This window comes from Vicugna pacos, chromosome 22 (assembly GCF_048564905.1).
Source record: "Vicugna pacos chromosome 22, VicPac4, whole genome shotgun sequence".
Lineage (NCBI taxonomy): Eukaryota > Metazoa > Chordata > Mammalia > Artiodactyla > Camelidae > Vicugna > Vicugna pacos.
In genome coordinates, this window is record NC_133008.1 from 28,350,020 (window position 1) to 28,369,707 (window position 19,688).

Genomic DNA, 19,688 nt, shown 5'->3' on the forward strand with positions numbered 1-19,688 from the left:
AGACACTGGGGAGAGACCCAGCCCTGTCTTGACCCACTGATCGTACAAGTGGGTTGATTGGCATGTGGGGACACACTGGTGACCCTATTCTTGCTTCCTGCTTCCTTCTCCCCCAGGGAGGCTTCAAGAATCCAGAGGAGAAAGATATGTCCCTCACAGCTTTTGTTGTCATCGCGCTGCAGGAGGCTAAAGACATTTGCGAGGGACAGGTCAATGTAAGTGTCCCCTGCCCTCTCCCTCCCTCCTCTCCCCTCCCCTCTCCAGGACACAGCCACTTTGGAAGGTGAGGTGCTGCTTTTGGGTCATTTCCAGTCTTCCCAGTGCGATACAACCACCACAGCAGCCATAAAAATACTTAACATTCATCGAGCCATTAACTAAGATACTCATCTAAGAACATCCCATGTTTACGGCCTGTAACCCTTGTAACAGCCCAAGAGATAGCCTACTCTTATTATTCCTAGTTTACAGAAGAGAAAACTGAGACACAAAGAGATCAAAGATCGGACCCTTGCTGCCTGCTTTACCGTTTTCAGAGCGTTGTAGCCCATTTCAGCAGAAGCCCCTCCAGCTTGCTTGCCACGGCGCTCCCACACGACTGACACGTTTATATCCTAAATATACTGAAGACAACTCAAGGCACAGAGATAAAAATCCCTCAGGACTATTTTCTTAGTCTGGCGAATCTTTCGGGAGGTTTTAAAAGGGGTCCATGACCCCAAAAGGGAAAGGATTAAAAATCTTGGCTCATCACTGTCCCCTTTCTTCTGGTTTTGGTTCTGACGCAGAGAAGCTTAGAAAGATGGGCCCCTGAGAGTCTGTAATTGCTCCATCTGCTTTGCCCTGGGATGTTGAGAGTGGGTTCTTTGACTTTTAGTTTCCCTGCTGGGGAACCTCAGGATCTGACCTTCAGCCAGCTGTTCCTCCCTCATCGGGGCCCCAGAAAAGAGATGGAGGGGAGGAGGCTGTTACCCTTTACGCCCAGGAGGTACCCAGGCCTTCCTGGCTCCAATCTTCAAGGTTTACGAGAAATTATGGTAGAAAAGAGACAGCGCTAGGACTGTGGGGTCAGATAGATCTGACTTTAAATCCCGATCTCAGGCATTTCCCCTTGCTGGCTTCAGTGTATGCATCTGTAAAATGGGTATAATAATCGTTGTATTTTTTAGGACTCTCTGAGTTGTCCTAGTTGTCACACATGTGACCTAGATGATGGAAAAATAGATGGGGCATTTATTTTAGAGATCCAAGAATTTATCAAGTGCAAATATGAAAGTGACCACAGCAGTGCTCAGCAACAAGGTGGCCACAATAGGGAACTCTCAAAAATGGGCTGACCCGAGACAGAGACAGAAACCAACCTGGTTCCCATCCTGGCTTCTGTGACCCTCACTGGTTCTCTGTGGCATCAGTGCCCACCTGACCCGAGGACTCATTGCTCTCTCTCACAGAGCCTGGGGCGCAGCATCAACAAAGCAGGGGACTTTCTCGCAGCCCACTACCTAGACGTGAGAAGACCGTATACTGTGGCCATCACTGGCTATGCCCTGGCTCAGGTGGGCAAGCTGGAAGGTGCCCTCCTCAACAAATTCCTGAACACAGCCACAGGTGAGGGGCACCCCCAAGGGGTAAACAGCGATGCAAGTTTGGGGCTCGAGGGTCCCTCCAGAGCTGGGATGTGTGGCCCTCAGCGGCACTGGGCAGCTCCAAGTGGAGCTGGGATGGACGGCTCTACCGTGTGAAAAGTCTTCATTGTAAGCCGCGTAAGAAGGTTTGGTGCAGAGTTCATTTGACAGCGTTGCACGTTGTGCGTTAAGTGCTTGCTTTGACAGTGAGGCATCATAGTGCTGGCATGGGAGAAGCCCAGGATGCCTTGAGAGACAGGAGGAAGAAGGGCCTCATTCAGTTCTGGGGTGCCACTGAAGCTGGATTATGCAGGGTGGGTAAGAATTAACCAGTAGATGGAGAAAAGGTGCTCCGAGTAGAGGAAACACAATACGCAAAGGCTCAGAGGTGAGAATGAGCATGGCGAGCTTAGGGGATTTCCTGCAGATCAGTGGGGCTGCAATTCAGAATTCAAATGGAGGAGGGAAAGTTGATGAGGGAAGAGAATGAAGCAGAAGCCAGCAGACCGAGGGCCTTGAATGTGGGCCAGGACACCTGAACACCAAGAGGTCTAGTATGAGTCATTTTTCTGAGCTTTCTCTGAGCTGTTTCCAGGCTGGACAAAGCAGTAAGCCTTGGGGGCGGGGTTCTCCTTGCAGAAAGGACCCGCTGGGAGGAGCCTGGCCAGAAGCTCTACAACGTGGAAGCCACATCCTATGCCCTCTTGGCTCTGCTTGTGCTCAAAGACTTTGACACTGTGCCCCCTGTGGTGCGCTGGCTCAACGAGCAGAGATACTACGGCGGCGGTTACGGCTCCACCCAGGCAAGTGCCCCCCCGCCCCCACCCCAGGCACCTGCGTGCCAGCTGCCTCTGGCTTCCCACTCACCTTCTGGAGAAGACTCTGTGACCAAGAGAGGTAGTTCTGTCCTGTGAGCCAGGATGATTGGGAAAAACTGAGAAACCTTTTTTTTTAAGTTGCAAACCCATCTATGGATTCTAGACATCCTGGATGCTCCGAACTGTGCTGAGCCACCCTTTCCGTCCTGGTGTCTAGATCATGTTCTCAAGGCTCAGGTTTAGATGTGAGCCTCTCTCTCCCCCGGGGGGGGAAGGTTCTGGACCATGTTCTCAGTTCCATCAGGCTCCCACTGTTGCCATGCCTTACTATGAGTTCTAGACCAGGTTCTCAGTTATTCTAGGGCATCACCTGAGCCTCTGTCTCTCTCTGATGGGCTCTAGACCATGGGTTCTCTAACCGCAAACTCCAGCAACCTCAGGCTCCAGTTTAATCTCCTTTCTTCCTGGTCGGCTCTCAATCACATTCTCAGTGTCACTTTTGGGTTCTTAATCAGATGCTCAGTGTTCCCAGACTCCAACTTTATTCTTTTTCCATGAGTGGGTTCTAGACACAATCTCAGTGCCACCAAACTCTTGTGTTAGACTCGCTCCTCTGGATGGAGCTACACCACATTCTCAGTGTGGCTAGACTTTCTGTCTTACGCCTGCACTTTCTGGTGGATTCTAGGCATGTTCTCAGTGTCTGCAAGCTCTGTTCTGAACCCCTCTCCTTCAGAGAGCTCTAGATGATGTCCTCAGTATCCAACAACCCCAGTGTTATTCTCACCCTCTGGCGGGCTCCAGGTCACAGCCTCAGCGCCCCAGTTCTGATCTGAGTCTCTTCATCCCTCAGTGGGTTCTAATCGCTTTCTCTGTCACCCAGATTCACCCCCTTTCTCTGTCCTGGGTAACAGGCCACTTTCTTGGTGTTCCAAGCCTTGGCCCAGTACCAGAAGGATGTCCCTGATCACAAAGAGCTGAACCTGGACGTGTCCATCCACCTGCCCAGCCGCAGCTCTCTGGTCCAGCATCGCATCGTCTGGGAATCTGCTAGCCTCCTGCGGTCAGAAGAGGTATAGCCACCTGGCCAAACCTTCATGCCCTTCATCCTCCATGCCAGCCAGGGTTTGGCGGAAGGCAGGAGGGAGGGCGCATGACCACTGCAGCCAGGGGAAGGCTGCATTCCCAGCACCCTCTCTTCTCTCTCCCTGCTCCCTGCAGACCAAGGAAAATGAGGATTTCACATTAACAGCCAAAGGGAAAGGACAAGGCACCTTGTCGGTAAGGAATGGGGACCCACACCTACTTGACCCACCATCCTCTCTAGGCTCGCCCTCTGCTTCCCAGGTCAAGTGGGTTGACACCTTGTCTCCCCTCCCATCTTGCCAGGTGGTGACTGTGTACCACGCCAAAGTCAAAGGCAAAGTCAGCTGCAAAAAATTTGACCTCACTGTTTCCTTAACACCAGCCCCTGAACCAGGTAAAAGGAATTCAGACCCTGTCACTGTCTCCCCGCCCACTCCCGGATCAGAGCCCAGGGACCCTCCTCCTATCCTCCTTGCCTTCTGTGTTTGTAGTTAAGAAGCCTCAGGATGCCCAGAGCTCCATGGTCCTTAGCATCTGTGCCAGGTAAGAGATGGGGTTATTCCCTGGGGTTCATCTTGGCCATCCCTCTGTCTCTAGCAAGACTTCTTACAGATGGTAACTGTCGTACTTAGTGCTTCCTGAGAGTGTCTTGCCGGCTGGTCCCGTGCTAAGCAGCCACAAGGAGGCAGACAGCTCAGGCAGTCCTCACTTCGCACGGCAGTATGAGACTAGCAGTGACCGCGTGAGCCGAGTCTGCAAACTGATCTTAATCATGCATGAAATCCCTATTGTTCCATGACCTTTAAAATCTTTAATCACAGCATCACAAACTATCATCCTGCCAGTTATAAAAGTACAGAGAAATGAAAGTATAAGAAGATGGGTATTTGTTAAGTACACCATAATTTAAAACATTAGAATATTGAGAAAACAATTGGTTTTCTTTTTCCCCTTCGGAAAACCTTTATCCAAAGCACTGTCTTTGGGACAGCGTCTCCTTTATTCTCTTTGTGTAATTTATGATGTAAAGCAAACATCTTTCCATGCCCTAGTGAGTTGTCATGTTCCCCTCTAAGTTTGGGCTAACTTCCAACATTTCATCCTTCGACTTTCAGTGACATGAGACAGCCAAGTGTCCCTTTAGTGTGACGCTCTTTGCCAGTGTCACTTCCTCTGGGACACCTACATTCTTTTGGTCACAACCGCTTTCCTCATTTACGCCGCTGAGCTTGCCTCACTAAGTTCCTCTGGCCACGTAACTATTCTTGCAAATGGCGGCAGGGTCAGCATCCCCGTGCTCTGCTGTTTTTTCTCTAATGCCATTTGTTTCCTATTCAAATTTTGCCTCCAGTGTTATCACTCTTCATTTCATGGCTTTGCTTTCATTTTTGTTGGCCAATTCCCTCTGCCAATTACCCCTTTTGGTAAAATTTCACGTGGGTTTTTCACTGCGAAGTACAGGAGCAGCACAAGGACGCACTTCGCTGTCCGCGTGTGAGCTGAGCAGCCGGGGCTCAGGCGGCCGGCACTGACAGGCTTTGAAAGGAGTGATGTGATTGGTCATTGGCTGTGATGCAAATCTGTTATCTCCATAGTGATTGGTGGAGTGAAGAGCTGGCGCCCGGACTGGTACCTTAGGCAGTTTCGATTAGTGTACCGCAGCGCTGAAGTCTGAACCATGGTGCTGTGGGATTGGCACCACTGTACTAGGCCGTGGTAACAGAATCACGCAAAGTGAGACCTGCCTGTATTCTTATCTTCATTTTCTGGGAGAACTGAGGCATGGAGAGGTCAAGAAACTCATCAGATGTTACAGAGAGCTGGGATTTGAAGCCAGGCAGTTGCGCTCCAGAACCTGAGCCATTAGTCCTCTTGACCACGATGCTTCCCCTTCTTTATTGCCCTTGGGGGAATGATTCCTAAAATCTAGCACCCCTCTATGATGCTACGTGGGAACTAGAAGCCTCGGTCCCTGATATGACACCATCGTCCAGGCACTGACCCCACTCTGAGGCCCAGCATCTTTTCCCCTGCCCCGTCCAGGTACCTGGGAGACCAGGACGCCACCATGTCAATTCTGGACATAGCCATGATGACTGGCTTCTCTCCTGATACTGATGACCTCAACCTGGTACGAAGGTCTTGGGCTTGGGGGCTAGGATCCGTGAGAAGGAGCCCAGGGTCTGGAAGAGGCTGGAGCGGGGGTAAAGGGACCCAGGAAGGGTTTTCACAAGTCCTGTCCTTCCCCAGCTGAGCTCTGGCGTCGACAGATACATCTCTAAGTATGAGATGGACAAAGCCTTCTCCAATAAGAACACCCTCATCATCTACCTGGACAAGGTAAGGCTTTCATTGGGATCTTGGCCCCTACCTGGCTCTGGCCTTTCCTTCTCCACTGGCCTTTGTCTCTGGGTCAGGCCAGCCCCAGGCTAGGGGAGACAGGGTCTGTGCTGCTGGGTGTTGGAAGAAGGGACGTGTAAACCAAGGTGGTCGGTCAACCCAGGTCAACAGGGTGGTCAACCCACCTTCTATGCCTTCTGACCACTGATGTTCCAACCTCATTTTTCACTTGCCCCCTCCAGCTACTTCTCATCGGGGTCTTAAACAACCATTGGGGAAAAAGAACACTTTGTTTAAAGAAAAGAAGAAAAAAGTGCTCAGTGAAGAGAAAGGACTTCTTTTGCTCCCCACCCCCTAGCATTTCTCTCTTCTCTTATTTTCTCTCCATCCAGCTCTCATTATCTCTCATGTGATTTGGGCTTCCTCCTCTTTCCTGCTTATTCCTTCCCCTTCTGCTATCCTCATCTCTTCCCTGCTAACTCCCAGGGCCCCCCGGGACCCTCACTCCACATTAGTCAGCATAAGGAACACCAGCTACTGTGATAAAACCCCTAAGAATATGGGGGTCTCAACACCAGAGACTTGTATTTTTCACTCTGCTAAAGTCCGGAGGGCATGGGAGATAAGGAGGGACCCTTCTCCATGTGGTCGCTCGGGGGCTCAAGGACCTTCCATCTTGGGACTTTGGAGTCCTCTGCTGGATCCTTTCTCTCTAGATGAGATGATTGTGCATGAGATGGGTTTTTTTTTTAATGTCTTTTTACATTTTAATTTTTGTACTTTTATATTTTTATGTAATTCCAACCTTACAAATTTCAGAGCAGCATAAAGAAGTTCCATATACCATATACCCAAATTGACTAATTGTTAGTATTTTCCTTCAAATGTATGCATCTATCACATATGTGTGTGTGTGTCTATATATATATAGAGAGAGAGACACACACACACACACACACATATCTGTTTTCTTCTTTCTTTTGTTCTTCTTTTCTTCCTTTCTCTTTATTTTTTCCAGGTTTACTGAGATTTAATTGACATACGACATTGTGCATGTTTAAGCTGTACAATGTAATGATTTGGTATGTGTATATATTGAGAAGTAATTACCACACTAAGGCAGTTAACACATCCATCACCTCACATAGTTATAACTTGTGTGTGTGTGTGTGGTGAGAACTTCTAAGATTTACCCTTTCGGCAGCTTTCAAATATCCAGTGCAATCCTGTTAACCGTGGAACGTTTTTAAGGCCATCGATAGCAATCATTGGCCAAAACTCAATCACTCGGCCACATGGAAGTCAAAGAGACGGAGAAGAATGATCTAGCTGTGAGCCTTGAAGAAAAAAAACATGGATTTGTTGAATTTCTCATTCATCTTTTGGCAAAGATTCCTGCCCCCACCCATCTTCTCTATCTTCCCCACCAGTATCCGTCCTGATCCCTCAGTTTCCCCACCACTGCTCCACCCCCAGGACCCCATGCTGGACCTTCCTCCATGTCACCCCCTGACCAACCTCCTCCTTCTTCCCAGATCTCACACACCCAGGAGGACTGTCTATCCTTCAAAGTTCACCAGTACTTCAACGTGGGGCTTATACAGCCTGGGTCGGTCAAGGTGTACTCCTACTACAACCTGGGTGAGCCGCCATGCTACAGCCTGGGGCCTCAGGGTCCCAGGGGCCTGAGAGTTAGGGGTCTGGGGGTCCCAAGGTCCCAGAGGTCTGTGAGTGGGGGGTCTGGGGGCCCCAGGGTTGGAGACCTGACATCGGCACGATGGGTGCATGGGACTGGAGCTGCGACTCTGAGGCCCCAGGTGTGGTCTCTGGGGTGGAAGCCCCAGCCCTCTGATCCCGCCCCGTCCCCTCTGCCCGCAGATGAGACCTGCACCCGGTTCTACCACCCGGAGAAGGAGGATGGGATGCTGAGCAAACTCTGCCACAAAGAAATGTGCCGCTGCGCAGAGGGTGGGTGCATAGGAGTCAGGAGGTGGCCACGCCCACTGGACCGCCCGCTCTCATGGCGGGATGTGCCCGGGGCTGTTGGCCACACCCATGGGTGGTGGGCCCCGACCGAGGAGAGCAGGACTTAGACCATGTCGCCCCACCCCGCAGAGAACTGCTTCATGCACCACGTGGAGGAGGCGATCACCCTGGAGGAGCGGCTGGACAAGGCCTGCGAGCCGGGGGTGGACTACGGTGCGTGGGGCGGGGTGCGGGGCTGTGGCGGTGTGCGTGAGGCCGCGTGACGGCAGGGGTCAGGCATCTGACTGTCGTCGCGGGCGGCTGTAACCGTGTGCTTGGCTGTGAGCGTGACTCTGGGTGAGGTGGGGGATCTGCGACCGTCTGTGGCGGCGTCCGCTCCTGGGGGCCGTGGCAGAGGCTGCAGCGTGCTGGGCTGTGACCCCTGCGCGGACCTGCTTGGAGGAGCCGTATGCCCAGGGGCGCCTGCAGGTGGGGGTGCCCCACGGACCACCCTCACTGCCCTCCTTCCCCGCCACAGTGTACAAGACCACGCTTCTCCAGAAGGAGCTGTCCGATGACTTTGACGAGTACACCATGGTCATTGATCAGATCATCAAATCAGGTCAGCCCTGTGCCCTGTCTCCTGTCTCTCTGCCTCCCCCCTGCCCCTCCCTCCCCCAGCTTTGATTCCCTCTCCCTCCCCTCCAGGCTCGGATGAGGTGAAGGAGAAACAGAGGCGCAAGTTCATCAGCCACATCAAGTGCAGAGAAGCCCTCAGACTGCAGGAGGGGAAGCAGTACCTCGTGTGGGGCGTCTCCTCCGACCTGTGGGGAGAGAAACCCAAGTGAGTGCTCGCCCTGTACCTCCACGTGGCCGCCGCCTCCCTCCCTCCCCTCCGCCTCCTGACCTGTCTCCCTTCCCCCAGCGTCAGCTACATCATTGGGAAGGACACCTGGGTGGAGCTGTGGCCTGAGAATGACGAATGCCAGGATGAGGAGAACCAGAAACTGTGCCAGGACCTGGCCAACTTCACTGAGAACATGGTCGTCTTCGGCTGCCCCAACTGACTCCACCGCCATTGTCCACCCAATAAAGCTCAGTTATATTTCACATCTCCCAAAGCCTGGACGTCTTTGAGAGGGGAAAGGGGCAGCTGCGACCCCCAGCTGCTGCATGTGCAGCCCTGCTTCATCCTACTGAAACCTTGCCTGAGTCCCACCCCATCCCTCCTGCAGGTCACCTGCGAGTTCACGGGCTTCCTCGCCTAAAGCACGGGGCCTGCCGTCTGCACCTAGCTGGGCATGCGCCTGCATCTTCCTCCGCATCTCACCGCACCTCAGCTCCATCCTCACCTGAATTCTCATTTGCATTCTCACCTTGATCCTCACCAGCAGCTCACTGCCCCTCCGCCTGAGCTCTCACCCCCTTGCTTACCTACCTCCTATTGCATCCTCACCTGAACTCTTACCAATATTCTCATCCGGGTCTTTACCTGCTCTCTCCCCTACACGCTCAACTGTATCCACCTGCATTTTTTGCATCTTCACCTTCTTCCCCTACCTATATCTTTATAAACTTACCTGTATCTTTACCAATGTTCTTCCCTATAATCTCACCTGTCTTTCCGCTGGCGTCCTCACCTGTATTTTCTCTGCATACTCATCTGGGTGAGGACCTGCATCTTTACCTACATCCTTCTCTGGATCTCTTCCTATGTTCTTACCAGCATCCTTACCTACGTAGTTACCTGCCTTCCCACCTGCACCTTCCCCTGCGTCTTTACCTGTGTCTCCACCAGCATCATAACCCTACAGTCTCCCTCTGCCTTCCCATGTTCATGCTCACCTGCATCTTTACCTGCCATCCTCACCTGTTCTCATCTGCACCCCATTTGCCTTCACTCACAGCTCTCTCGCTCCATTTCCTGTCTCCACTGCATTCCATCTGCTGTCCTCTACGTTCACCATACCCTCCCGGTCACCAGTTTCTAGATGGGCCTGAACAGACCGGTAGGATTGTATGAGGCGGCTGTGCCAGGAGGGGGCAGTAAGGGGCACGCAGGGTGATATCTCTGGCTGGAGCCCTGAGGGAGCCACCAAGCCAGGAGAAGACGTGAATCAGCAGTTGAGGAAGGAGTATGGGGGCTGTTTTGGTCACAGACTCACCAGAAACAAATGGTGGGGTGCCAGCCACAAGCAACTGAGACCACTGGCTGCCAAGGGACACCAAATGCCTCTTCTAACTCCTCGTGTGGTTCTTGAGGACCGTTGAGGGTGAGATCCAGGCTAGGCCTCTGGGTCAGGTTATTACAGAAAAAACCCTGGACCTGGAAGTCATCCCAGCATAGACCCCTTCCCCTAAGACCCCAGGTCCTAGAATCCTCAACCTCCCAACTCCAGAAATCTGAGGGAAATCGGTTCACAGCCCACCCCTCCCTCCAGCCCCCTACTGCCAGAGACCCCTGTCAAAGGGAGACTCAGAGATCCTCATCACTCACGTGGTGTCCCAGCTGACATCTGCTGGGCCCCGTCCTCCTTTATGACTGATTTCTCACTTCTTTTCTCGTTCATGTCCCCTTTCTTCTGCCCTGGAATTCATTTTCTTCATTTCTTTAATGCATGGCGTGGTGTTGTTTGAGTGCCTGTGGTTCCAGGCTGTGAACAGCTCAGACAGGGTCTTATGAAACTTACATTCTAAAGACAGCATGGAGTTGATTTCATACAGTGGGGGAGTCCAAAAAGGAAAAGAGAACAGAGTGACATGGGGAAGCCACCAGCAGTCATTTAGATTGAAGGATGGTTCATTTCACGTGTCACTTTGGCTAGGCTGTGGTGACCAGCTGCTTGGTCAAACACCAGCCTAAATGTTGCTATGAAGATATTTTTTAGGATGTGATTCACACGTACAGTCAGTTGACTTTAAAAGCAGATTACCCTTGATAATGTGTGTGGGCCTTATGCAGTCAGTTGAAGGGCTGAATAGAAAATATAGGTTTCCTGAGGAGGAAAAAATTCCAGATGGCGGCATAGAAATTCTACCTGAGTTTGTCATCTTCAGACTCAAGACCACAGCATCAACCCTTAACTGAATCTCCAACCTGCTGGCTTGTCCTACAGATTTCAGATTTGCCAAGCAGCAAAATCTCATGAATTATTTCCTTAAACCTCTCTCTCTCTCTCTCTCTCTCTCTTTCTCTATAAAAATAGATAAATAGGTAAATAGTAGATGGATAGATAATAGATAGGTAGCAATTAGAGACAGAGATTGGAGACAGAGATATACTATCAGTTCTGTTTCTCTGACAAACCTTGCATAATACAAGTGGTCAAGGAAGGCTTCTGTGAAGAGTCAAGAAATAAATGACAAGGCGGGGCCAGCCATGAGGATCTGGAAAAGACTGTTCCACACAGAGGGAAGAGCAATGCGAAAGGCCCGGGTGCCTTGGACAGAGTAACCAGACTGCGAGGACTTCAAGACGGTGAAAACCACTTACTGTCTATTCTTAGCTCAAGGGATAGCCCTTTTCCTATAAAGGCCCATATACTAAATAATTTAGCCTTTGAGGACCAAGAGATAAAATAGAGGATATTACAAAGGTACTTATAAAACAAGAGGAAGCTTCCATCCTCCATATGCCCTGTTTGCTTGGGGTGGGCCATCCAAGATGGTGGCCAGGATTTGTGCCTGGCTGCTGGAGGTACTCTCTGGATGAAGGGTGGTGGACCCACTGCTTGGAGGTCCAGGCAAGTGGAGAAGGTGAGGGGTGACCACTGAGGCCAGTTTTTCTCTCTGCTCCAGTGATACCCAGATCCCAGCCAACCTCTCCTTTCCAAGGCCCAGCTGTCTCATCTGGATTTGCTGTCCAGAGGTGAGGCAACAGGCTGCGTCACAAACCCCCAGAATGAGATACATCCATTCAGTGCCCAACGGTTGTCAACAGAGGACACTCCAACATGTTGGTGGAAGCCAATGAGACCAACACAAGGCATGGGCGTCAGCGAGCTTTGGCTGCTGGCCAGGGAGGCTGGTACTGGGAGCAAACTCGGGAAGAGGGGGCAGGGGGGATGCCCCATCTGGGACTCCAGAGCACACTAAAGTGCCGGCTTCCAAGAGCAGCTTCTATGCCTGGACAGAACAGGAGCTTGGCTGGATTTGACCCACAAGCCGTAATTTGCTAACCCCTGTAAGCTCAATGGGAAGCCACTGGAAGATTTTAAACAGGGAAGAGATGAGAACTGACTTAGGTGTTTAAAAAGCTGATGTCAGCAATTCCAATCTTAGGTATATTCCCAAAAGAATTGAGACCTGGTACTCAGACAAATACACGCACACACTTCCTCATAGCAGTGATTTTCACAGGAGCCAAAAGGCAGAAATGACTTAAATGTCCATTAATGGTTGAATGGATAAGTAAAATGTGGTTCATCCATATAATGGAGTATTACTCAGCCTTAAAAAGGACTGAAGCACTGACACATGCTACAATGTAAAAGGACCTTGCAAGCATTATATCTGGTGAAAGGAGCGAGACACAAAAGACCACACAGGGTGTATTTCCTTTTTTTTTTTTTTGAGTGTCTGTAACAGGTAAATGCATAGAGTAGGAAAGCAGACTAGTGGTTGCCAGGTTTTTGGGGAGAATTGGGGATGGGAAATGACTGCTTAATGGTTATCAGGTTAACTTTTGATATCAGGTTAACTGAAATTCTTGGGAACAAGATAAGAGTTGCACAACATTGTAAATGTGCTTAATGACACTGAGTTGCTCCTTCTAAATGGTTTGTTTTATGTTGTGTGAATTTACCTCAATAAAATAAAATCAGAAATAAATGAGCAAGGTCACCCTAATTCAAGGATAGAGAATGAATTATAAAATGACAAGTGGTAAAGCAGGAGGTCCGGGTGGAAAGCTACTGCAACAGTCCAAGCAAAAAATGATGGATGCCTCAGTGTCTTAGATACCCTAGACTGAGTGGCTTGAACAACAGACATTTATTTCTCACAGATCTAGAGGCTAGAAATTTGAGATCAGGGTGCCTGTGGGGTTGGGTTCCACTGAGAGCCCTCTTCCTGGCTTGTACACGGCCTCCTTCTCTGTGTCCTCCCACGGCAGAGAGGGAGTGAGAGCATATCCTTCATGTCTCATCTTATAAGGGCACTAATGCAATTCAGGAGGGCCCCACCCTCCTGCCCTAGCACCTCCCAAAGGCTCCACTACCACAGCCCATCACACTGGGGGTTAGGGCATCAACATATCAATTTAGGGGAAGAGAGGACACAATCGTTCAGTCCATAGGACTTAGCCAGTGTGCAGATGGAAACAGGTGGGCTGGATTCAGGTCTGGTTTGGAGGTTGAACTGACAGAGCTTGCTGGGGGTGAGATGTAGTGACAGGACGAAGGGAGGGGTCCAGGATGATTCCCAGGCCTTGGGTTTAGTTAACTGAGTGGACAGTGACTCCACCATTCGACTGTGAGTTCTGATGAAAACTTGTATGCATGCACACACATGTGCATACAGCCATGCAAGCACATGTACACACGTGCAGACACCTGCATGCCCACACTGTGTGTGCACCTGCACACATACATGCATGCTGGCGCCTGTGCACACCTGCATGCCCACACTATATATATAAACAGCACACACACAAGCCACTCTAGTGTTTTGCACTGTTTTTATCACCATCTTCAACACTGTATAGTGTTTTCTCATTTATTAGGCTCATTGTCTTTCTCAGCCCACTAGAATCAGGGAGCCACAAGACTGAGACTTCTGTCTCTCTTGCTCATGGCTGCACCCCCAGACCTAGAACAGGGCCTGGCACACAGCAGGTGCTCGATAAATATTTGGCAACCTGGTGAACGACAAGGCCAAAAAGGAAATCTGGGCCCTTCCCTCTCCCATCCCCACGTGAGTCACATCTTCAGAAGCCTCTGGAAAGTGTGAGAGATCAGATGAGTGAGAGTAAGATGGGCTGGGCCGAGGGTGGGCGGACAGGAAGAAGAGGAGAGCGAGTGGGGAAAGGGGAGGGGCTGAGCCCCAGCTCTAAAGGCAGCCCGGGTACCCAGGGGCGCCTGTCTGCAGCGCGCAAAGCCTGGGAGGGTGGGGCAATTGTGGTTTCCTCCGGGCCTCGCAGGAGCCAGGCGTGCCAGCCCAGCCCGGGGCGTCGTGGCGCCTCTTCCACTCAGGCATGGAGGAGACAGCCGTGCGGCCCTCGGTGTTCGTGGTGGATGGACAGACAGACATCCCGTTCACGAGGCTGGGGCGCAGCCGCCGAAAGCAGCCCTGCAGTGCTGCCCGGCTGGGCCTGGGCCTCCTGCTGCTGCTGCTGGCGGCCGGCCTGGCGGTGCAGGGCTGGTTCCTCCTGCAGCTCCACTGGCGCCTGGAGGCGGTGATCGTCCCTCTGCAGGTAAGTGGCGCTGGGGGTGCTCAAAGCCCGTGGGTCTCCTGTGCCACAGTGCGTCTCTGTGTGTGTATGTGCAGAACGGATGACAGACTAAGAGCAGCCCAGGGCAAATTAATTCACCTCTCTGACCCTCAGGTTCCTCATCTGTGAAATGGGCGTGATAATGAGTGACCCTGTAGGGAATAAAATACGACGTAGCCCAGGTGGCGCCCGGCTGGATCACAGCAAGCGTTCAACCAGTGGGGACCAACATTCTGTTTTTAATTATTGAGATATAATTGACATAGAATGTTGTGTGAGCTTAAGGTGTACAATGTGTTGATCTGATACATTTATATTGCAGTAGGGTTGCCAGCGTAGCGTTAGCTAACGCCTCTCTGGTGTCACATCGTTATTTCCTCAAGTGATGGGAACAAATAAAATCTAGTCTCTTAGGAAGCTGAATGTTTCTAATACAGTTGTGCTGTCTGGAAGCCCCAGAACCCACATTCTGACTTTGCAGATTATTATCAGCCACACCCTGATCGCCATTATCTACTGTGACAATCTGTGTCAGTTCCCTGTTGGCTGCGGACGTCTCTGTCCATCTGCCACACCTGTGGGACTGTTTGGTCCACACCATGCCCATGTGGTCTTGGCCTTTTTTGTGTTTCCAGGTCTGTTCTCCTCCTCTTTCAGGCTAGATGTGATGGCCACAGGCCCACGCGGACCCCTGCTGCTGTCTGCATATGTGTACCTGTGTGTCCACCTACTTGCCCATCTACAGCCCGTGTGTTAACTGTTGGCAGGTCCTTGTGTCTGGGTCTCTGTGTGCATGGACGCACGTGGATCCCCAAACTGTGTATCCACATGTCTGCATCCACGTGTGTCTTGTCAGTGTGTCACGTAAGCATCCGGGTCTGTGCCCCGAGTCATGTGTCCATACCCACGTGTTAGCATTTACATCCAAGCGTCCAGCCATTAGGGTGTTCGAGTGTCTCTGATATCACTGATTTAGTAAACCCTTACATAGTGCTTGCTACGCGCCAGGCAGTGTAATATGCTTTTCACGTGTAGATTTGCTGAATCCTAAGCAGGCACTATTCATGTCCATTTATGGAGGGGAAAGCTGAGGCACTGGGCGGTTATGAGTCTGCTGTGGGGCAGGAACCGGGGTGAGGGGGCAGTGTGCACATGGCCTTGGATACATCTGAGGGTGGTGTCTGTGCCCATGGCCTGCGTGTGTCTCTTGGCCACCAGTCTGAGTGATGCCAGGGCACGGGGCCCGCAGGTCCTCACCAGGGGCTGCTCTGCATTTTTAGGACAGACGTGCGGGATCCTGGGAGCAGCTGGTGCAAGGTGGGTCAGGGTCCTGGTGCCCGGGGAAGGGGTCGGGCTGGTTCCCACGCTGCTGCCCCCACACCCTCAGCCCATTGCCCAATGTGATTTGCACAACCGGCCCAGGCCCCACAGATGGCGGAGAAGCAGAAGTTTGGGGCGCTCCGGAAAGGGCAGGGCTGACACCGGGAGATGGACTTGATGACCTCTCTGGGTGCTGGCCCTTGCCCCCACCACTGCCTTCACCTCTGACCTCCGACCCTCTCTCCCCAGAGCGGAGGCCCCAGCAAGCCAACCCCGCAGCACACCTCACAGGTGAGGGGGGTCCCGAGCCCTGCCACGGGGCGGGGGTCAGCATGTTCTGGGGACACCAGACAGACACCCCATGTCAGAGGACCCCTTCCTTCACTCAGTGATTATGCAGAGTTGCTCAGCACACAGGCACCCCCTAGGTCCTTTAATTTCTAATTTTGTTTATTGAATAAACCCTTATACTGCACTGCCCTGTCGCGCACGGTGATGTGCTCTATACGTTATTAATTCATTAGATCCTTAGCGGGGACTGTTCTCTCCATTTTACAGAAAGGGAGACTGAGGCACATAGAGGTTATGAGGCTGCCAAACCAGAACGTGTTCTGCCTCAACTCCTCAGTTCTGCGCCTGTTTTGACGCTCTGGGCAAGTCACTTGATTGCTCCGTGCCTCAGTTTCCCCGACTGCTGGAAGGGGAGGAAAAACACATTAAGATGCATGGTCAGCAAGTTATTTTGCCAGTTTCCCCGCCCGTAAAGTGAGGCTGCAGTGAGGTCGTCCGTCTAAAGCTCTCACACAGCCTGGCGCAGAGGGAATGGGTCTCAGAGAGGCGTGGCGGCGGGCTCAGGGCCACACAGCAAGCCTTCGTCCCCCTCCGCAGGGGCCAACTCCAGCCTGACGGGCAGCGGGGGCCCGCTGCTGTGGGAGACGGAGCTGGGTCTGGCCTTCCTGAGGGGCCTCGCCTACAGGGACGGCGCCCTGGTGATCGCCCAGACGGGCTACTATTACATCTACTCCAAGGTGCAGCTGGGCGGCGTGGGCTGCCCGCAGGGCCTGACCGGCGGCCTGCCCATCACCCACGGCCTCTACAAGCGCACGGCGCGCTACCCCGAGGAGCTGGAGCTGCTGGTCAGCCGGCGGTCCCCCTGCGGGCGGGTCAGCAGCTCCCGGGTCTGGTGGGACAGCAGCTTCCTGGGCGGACTGGTCCACCTGGACGCCGGCGAGGAGGTGGTGGTGCGCCTGCCGGACGAGCGCCTGGTCCGGCTCCGCGACGGCACGCGCTCCTATTTCGGGGCGTTCATGGTGTGAAGGAAGGAGCGGTGGTGACTGGAACGGGGGAGACCTCAGAGGGCGCCTCGGGAGACCGGCAACCCAACAAGCAGAGATTTCGCAGCGTGCCCGTGGGAACCCCAAACTCAGCGGGTGCAACGCTCAGGGGGGACCACCAGGGGCAAGAACCCAGCCACCCAAGAAGTTAAAGACCCAGCCGGCACCTCCGGAGAACCAAGGGGACCTGCAGACCCCACCATGCGCAGCACTGCAGACCCCGACCCGGAGACTCAGGGGACTGCTGGCCCCCAGGCAGGGGTGAAGCTCATCTGCCTGATATTCAGGAAGAAGGGGTGAGGGGTGGGTATTTATACTCCCGACTCGGAGGACAGCGGGACTTGGGGGCCCAGGGACTTGGCAGTGGGCAGGAAACAGCATCCTCCCCACTCTCTCAGTGCGGGCGGGGTGGTGCGGGGAGGGAGATTTATCATCAAGACTCACCCACGTGGGGAGCCCCGCCCCGCCCCGCCCACGGTCACAGTCACGTACCCCAGCCCCAGCCACGCGCTGTGGCCGCGTCTCCACCTGGCCACGAAGGTCCACTCAGAGACACAGTCACCGCGATGTGCTGGCTGATGGGCTGCTGCGACTGGCTCTCGCGAGAGCGCAGACGCTCTGTCGTGTTTGCCTGTATCCAGGAGACAAACAGTCCCACGGAGGCTGGTTTCTGGCTACTAGTGTAGATCGTCACCCGGCTGGCTGTGTGCTGGCACTGCGAAGCGCTCAGCTTCCTCCAGGGCACCGTGGCTATTTCGGCACCCAAGCCAGATCCCCGCATCAGGCACTTGGAAAATGTCTGCAGAAAGAAAAAGAGAAAAAAGGAAGGAAGGAGGGAGGGAAGGTGAGGGAGGAAAGAAAGAAAGACAGAAATACAGAGAGAAAGAAAGAGAGAGAGAGAAAGGAAGGAGGGAGGAAGGAAGGAAGAGAGAGAGAGAGAAAAAAAAAGAGAAACAAAGAAAAAGAAAGAAAGAAAGAAACCACCTCCATCACATATGTGAATTTATATCTGAGTAAAGCTGTCTTTTTAAAATACTTTATTTCCTATTAATTGCTGAACAGTCTTTCCTAGTGTACACATACCACAGTTTGTTTGAACATTCACTCACTGAAGGACATTCAGATCTGTGTCCAGTTTTTGGCTATTATGAATAAAACAGTGATTGCTTGGAAAAAAAAAAAAAGAAAGAAACCTTCACCACAGCTCCAGCATCACGGAGAATCACATCTCCACGAGCTCAGTCACTCCTTCACAACCACAGACACATACACACAAAGCATCACATTCTCACACAACCTCACACAAGTCACAGACAGCATCGCAAACCCTCTGGCACGAACACTGCATTACAACCACTTATGACACAACCACACACAAATCATCATCACAACCTTAGTCACCCACACGGCCCACACAGCCACACCATGTGACACATGGATGCAATGCTTGTCACACCAGACTTTGGGTGGGGGAGGGTCATAGCTCAGTGGTAGAGCGAATGCTTAGCATGCGTGAGGTCCTGGGTTCCATCCCCAGTACCTCCATTCTTTAAAAAGTTTAAAAAAAGGAAAAGAATCAGGCTTGCCCCTGCTATAGCATGGTCAGTCCCATTACACACACACACAGCATCACAATGACAAACACACACACACACACACAGACACACACACAGCCTGAAGTTCCTCCCAACCAAGATGAACACATCCTGGGGTGAGGACCAGACTTGGTCTGTGTCCCTGGGCCCCTTGACCACGGCGTTCTCAGGGGAAGGGTGGCTCATAGAGGCACAGGGATAGAAGGACTGGCCTGCAGAGGTCACTTTACAGATGAGAAGCCAAAGCCAGCTGGCCCAGCTCCATACAGGAAGCTTAGGGGGGAAGCCAGAGAGTTCATGCAGGTCTGCCTGCCCCTCAAATCCACAATTTCTGAGGAAATAGAGGCCATGTACTTTCAAGAACACTTGTTGCAGGCATCCAGCCCAGACCGGCAGGCTACCCAGCTTGGAGTAACTCAGAGCATGGAGTGTGGGCAGGCGCAGCTGATGATAAGCATACAAACCAGATGGTTCATGCAGATGAGCATGAACCCACGAAGTAAGACTTCCCTGGACCCTGGGATGAAGGCTCAGACCCCAGAGGTGGATAAATTATTATTGTTATGGTTGACATTGTTGCCTGGTGCTGGGGCGAAGGGAAATGGCTTGGTTCCAGTTCTACTCTGCCACTTCCTGGCTGTGTGACCTGGAGCAAGTGCCTCAGTTTCCTCATCTGTAAGTGGGAGGTGGCCACAGTCCTCACCTCCTAGGTTTATTGTAAAGATTAAATCAGATAAGGAAACCTGATGAGGCACCATTTGATGTGGTGCTGGCATAAAGTGAGAGCCCCTTCTGTGTGTGAGTGCCTTAAGTCATTTAGAAATACTAAGAAGAGCGCTTGCCAGGCACTTTCCCTATGCCAGGCATCTCGTGTGAGTCACGTCCTCAGCTCCATCCACGGGCAGGAGCTGTTGTTGCCCCCATATTCCAGATGTGGAGACTGAGGCAGGGGGCACCTCCCCTCTGCCCCCGCTGAGGGCACGCGGCTTCATGCCTCTCTGCCTTGGCTGGGCTGGTGGGAGGTGAGACTGCCCCCCACGCCCGCCCCAGCCCACGCTGGAGTTTCCTCTGTTCTCATCATGGTCTTTCTGTTTCCGTGGCTTTGATGAGCAGACCAAGGTGTGGAGAATTTATCAAAGCCACCAGCAGCCACTAATATCTGCCAGGGGATGGAA

The 19,688-nt window shown here is 52.4% G+C and overlaps 2 protein-coding genes across 3 annotated transcripts in view; both read left to right on the plus strand.

The window, feature by feature from the left end:
• The window catches only part of C3 (complement C3), a 30,009-nt gene extending 21,065 nt beyond the window's left edge, over positions 1-8,944 (plus strand). The window contains exons 27-41 of the mRNA XM_006220161.4: positions 117-215; positions 1,452-1,608; positions 2,265-2,428; positions 3,358-3,516; positions 3,665-3,724; positions 3,833-3,923; positions 4,021-4,072; positions 5,573-5,660; positions 5,780-5,869; positions 7,405-7,510; positions 7,748-7,837; positions 7,985-8,068; positions 8,373-8,456; positions 8,543-8,678; positions 8,760-8,944. Coding sequence (XP_006220223.2) covers positions 117-215; positions 1,452-1,608; positions 2,265-2,428; positions 3,358-3,516; positions 3,665-3,724; positions 3,833-3,923; positions 4,021-4,072; positions 5,573-5,660; positions 5,780-5,869; positions 7,405-7,510; positions 7,748-7,837; positions 7,985-8,068; positions 8,373-8,456; positions 8,543-8,678; positions 8,760-8,901 — 1,602 coding nt within the window. The 3' untranslated portion in view covers positions 8,902-8,944. The remainder of the gene's footprint in view (positions 1-116; positions 216-1,451; positions 1,609-2,264; positions 2,429-3,357; positions 3,517-3,664; positions 3,725-3,832; positions 3,924-4,020; positions 4,073-5,572; positions 5,661-5,779; positions 5,870-7,404; positions 7,511-7,747; positions 7,838-7,984; positions 8,069-8,372; positions 8,457-8,542; positions 8,679-8,759) is intronic.
• A 4,995-nt stretch (positions 8,945-13,939) lies between these two features.
• Positions 13,940-17,998, plus strand: TNFSF14 (TNF superfamily member 14). 2 transcript variants are annotated; one of them, XM_031689638.2, is made up of 4 exons: positions 13,940-14,246; positions 15,545-15,581; positions 15,687-15,875; positions 16,473-17,998. In XM_031689638.2, exons 1-4 carry the CDS (start codon positions 14,028-14,030, stop codon positions 16,898-16,900), a joined length of 873 nt encoding a protein of 290 aa, XP_031545498.2. In that variant the 5' UTR covers positions 13,940-14,027; the 3' UTR covers positions 16,901-17,998. The 2 variants fall into 2 exon arrangements, with proteins under 2 accessions (XP_031545498.2, XP_006206410.1); XM_006206348.4 differs by having other exon boundaries at positions 15,834-15,875.
• Positions 17,999-19,688: the final 1,690 nt, after the last annotated feature.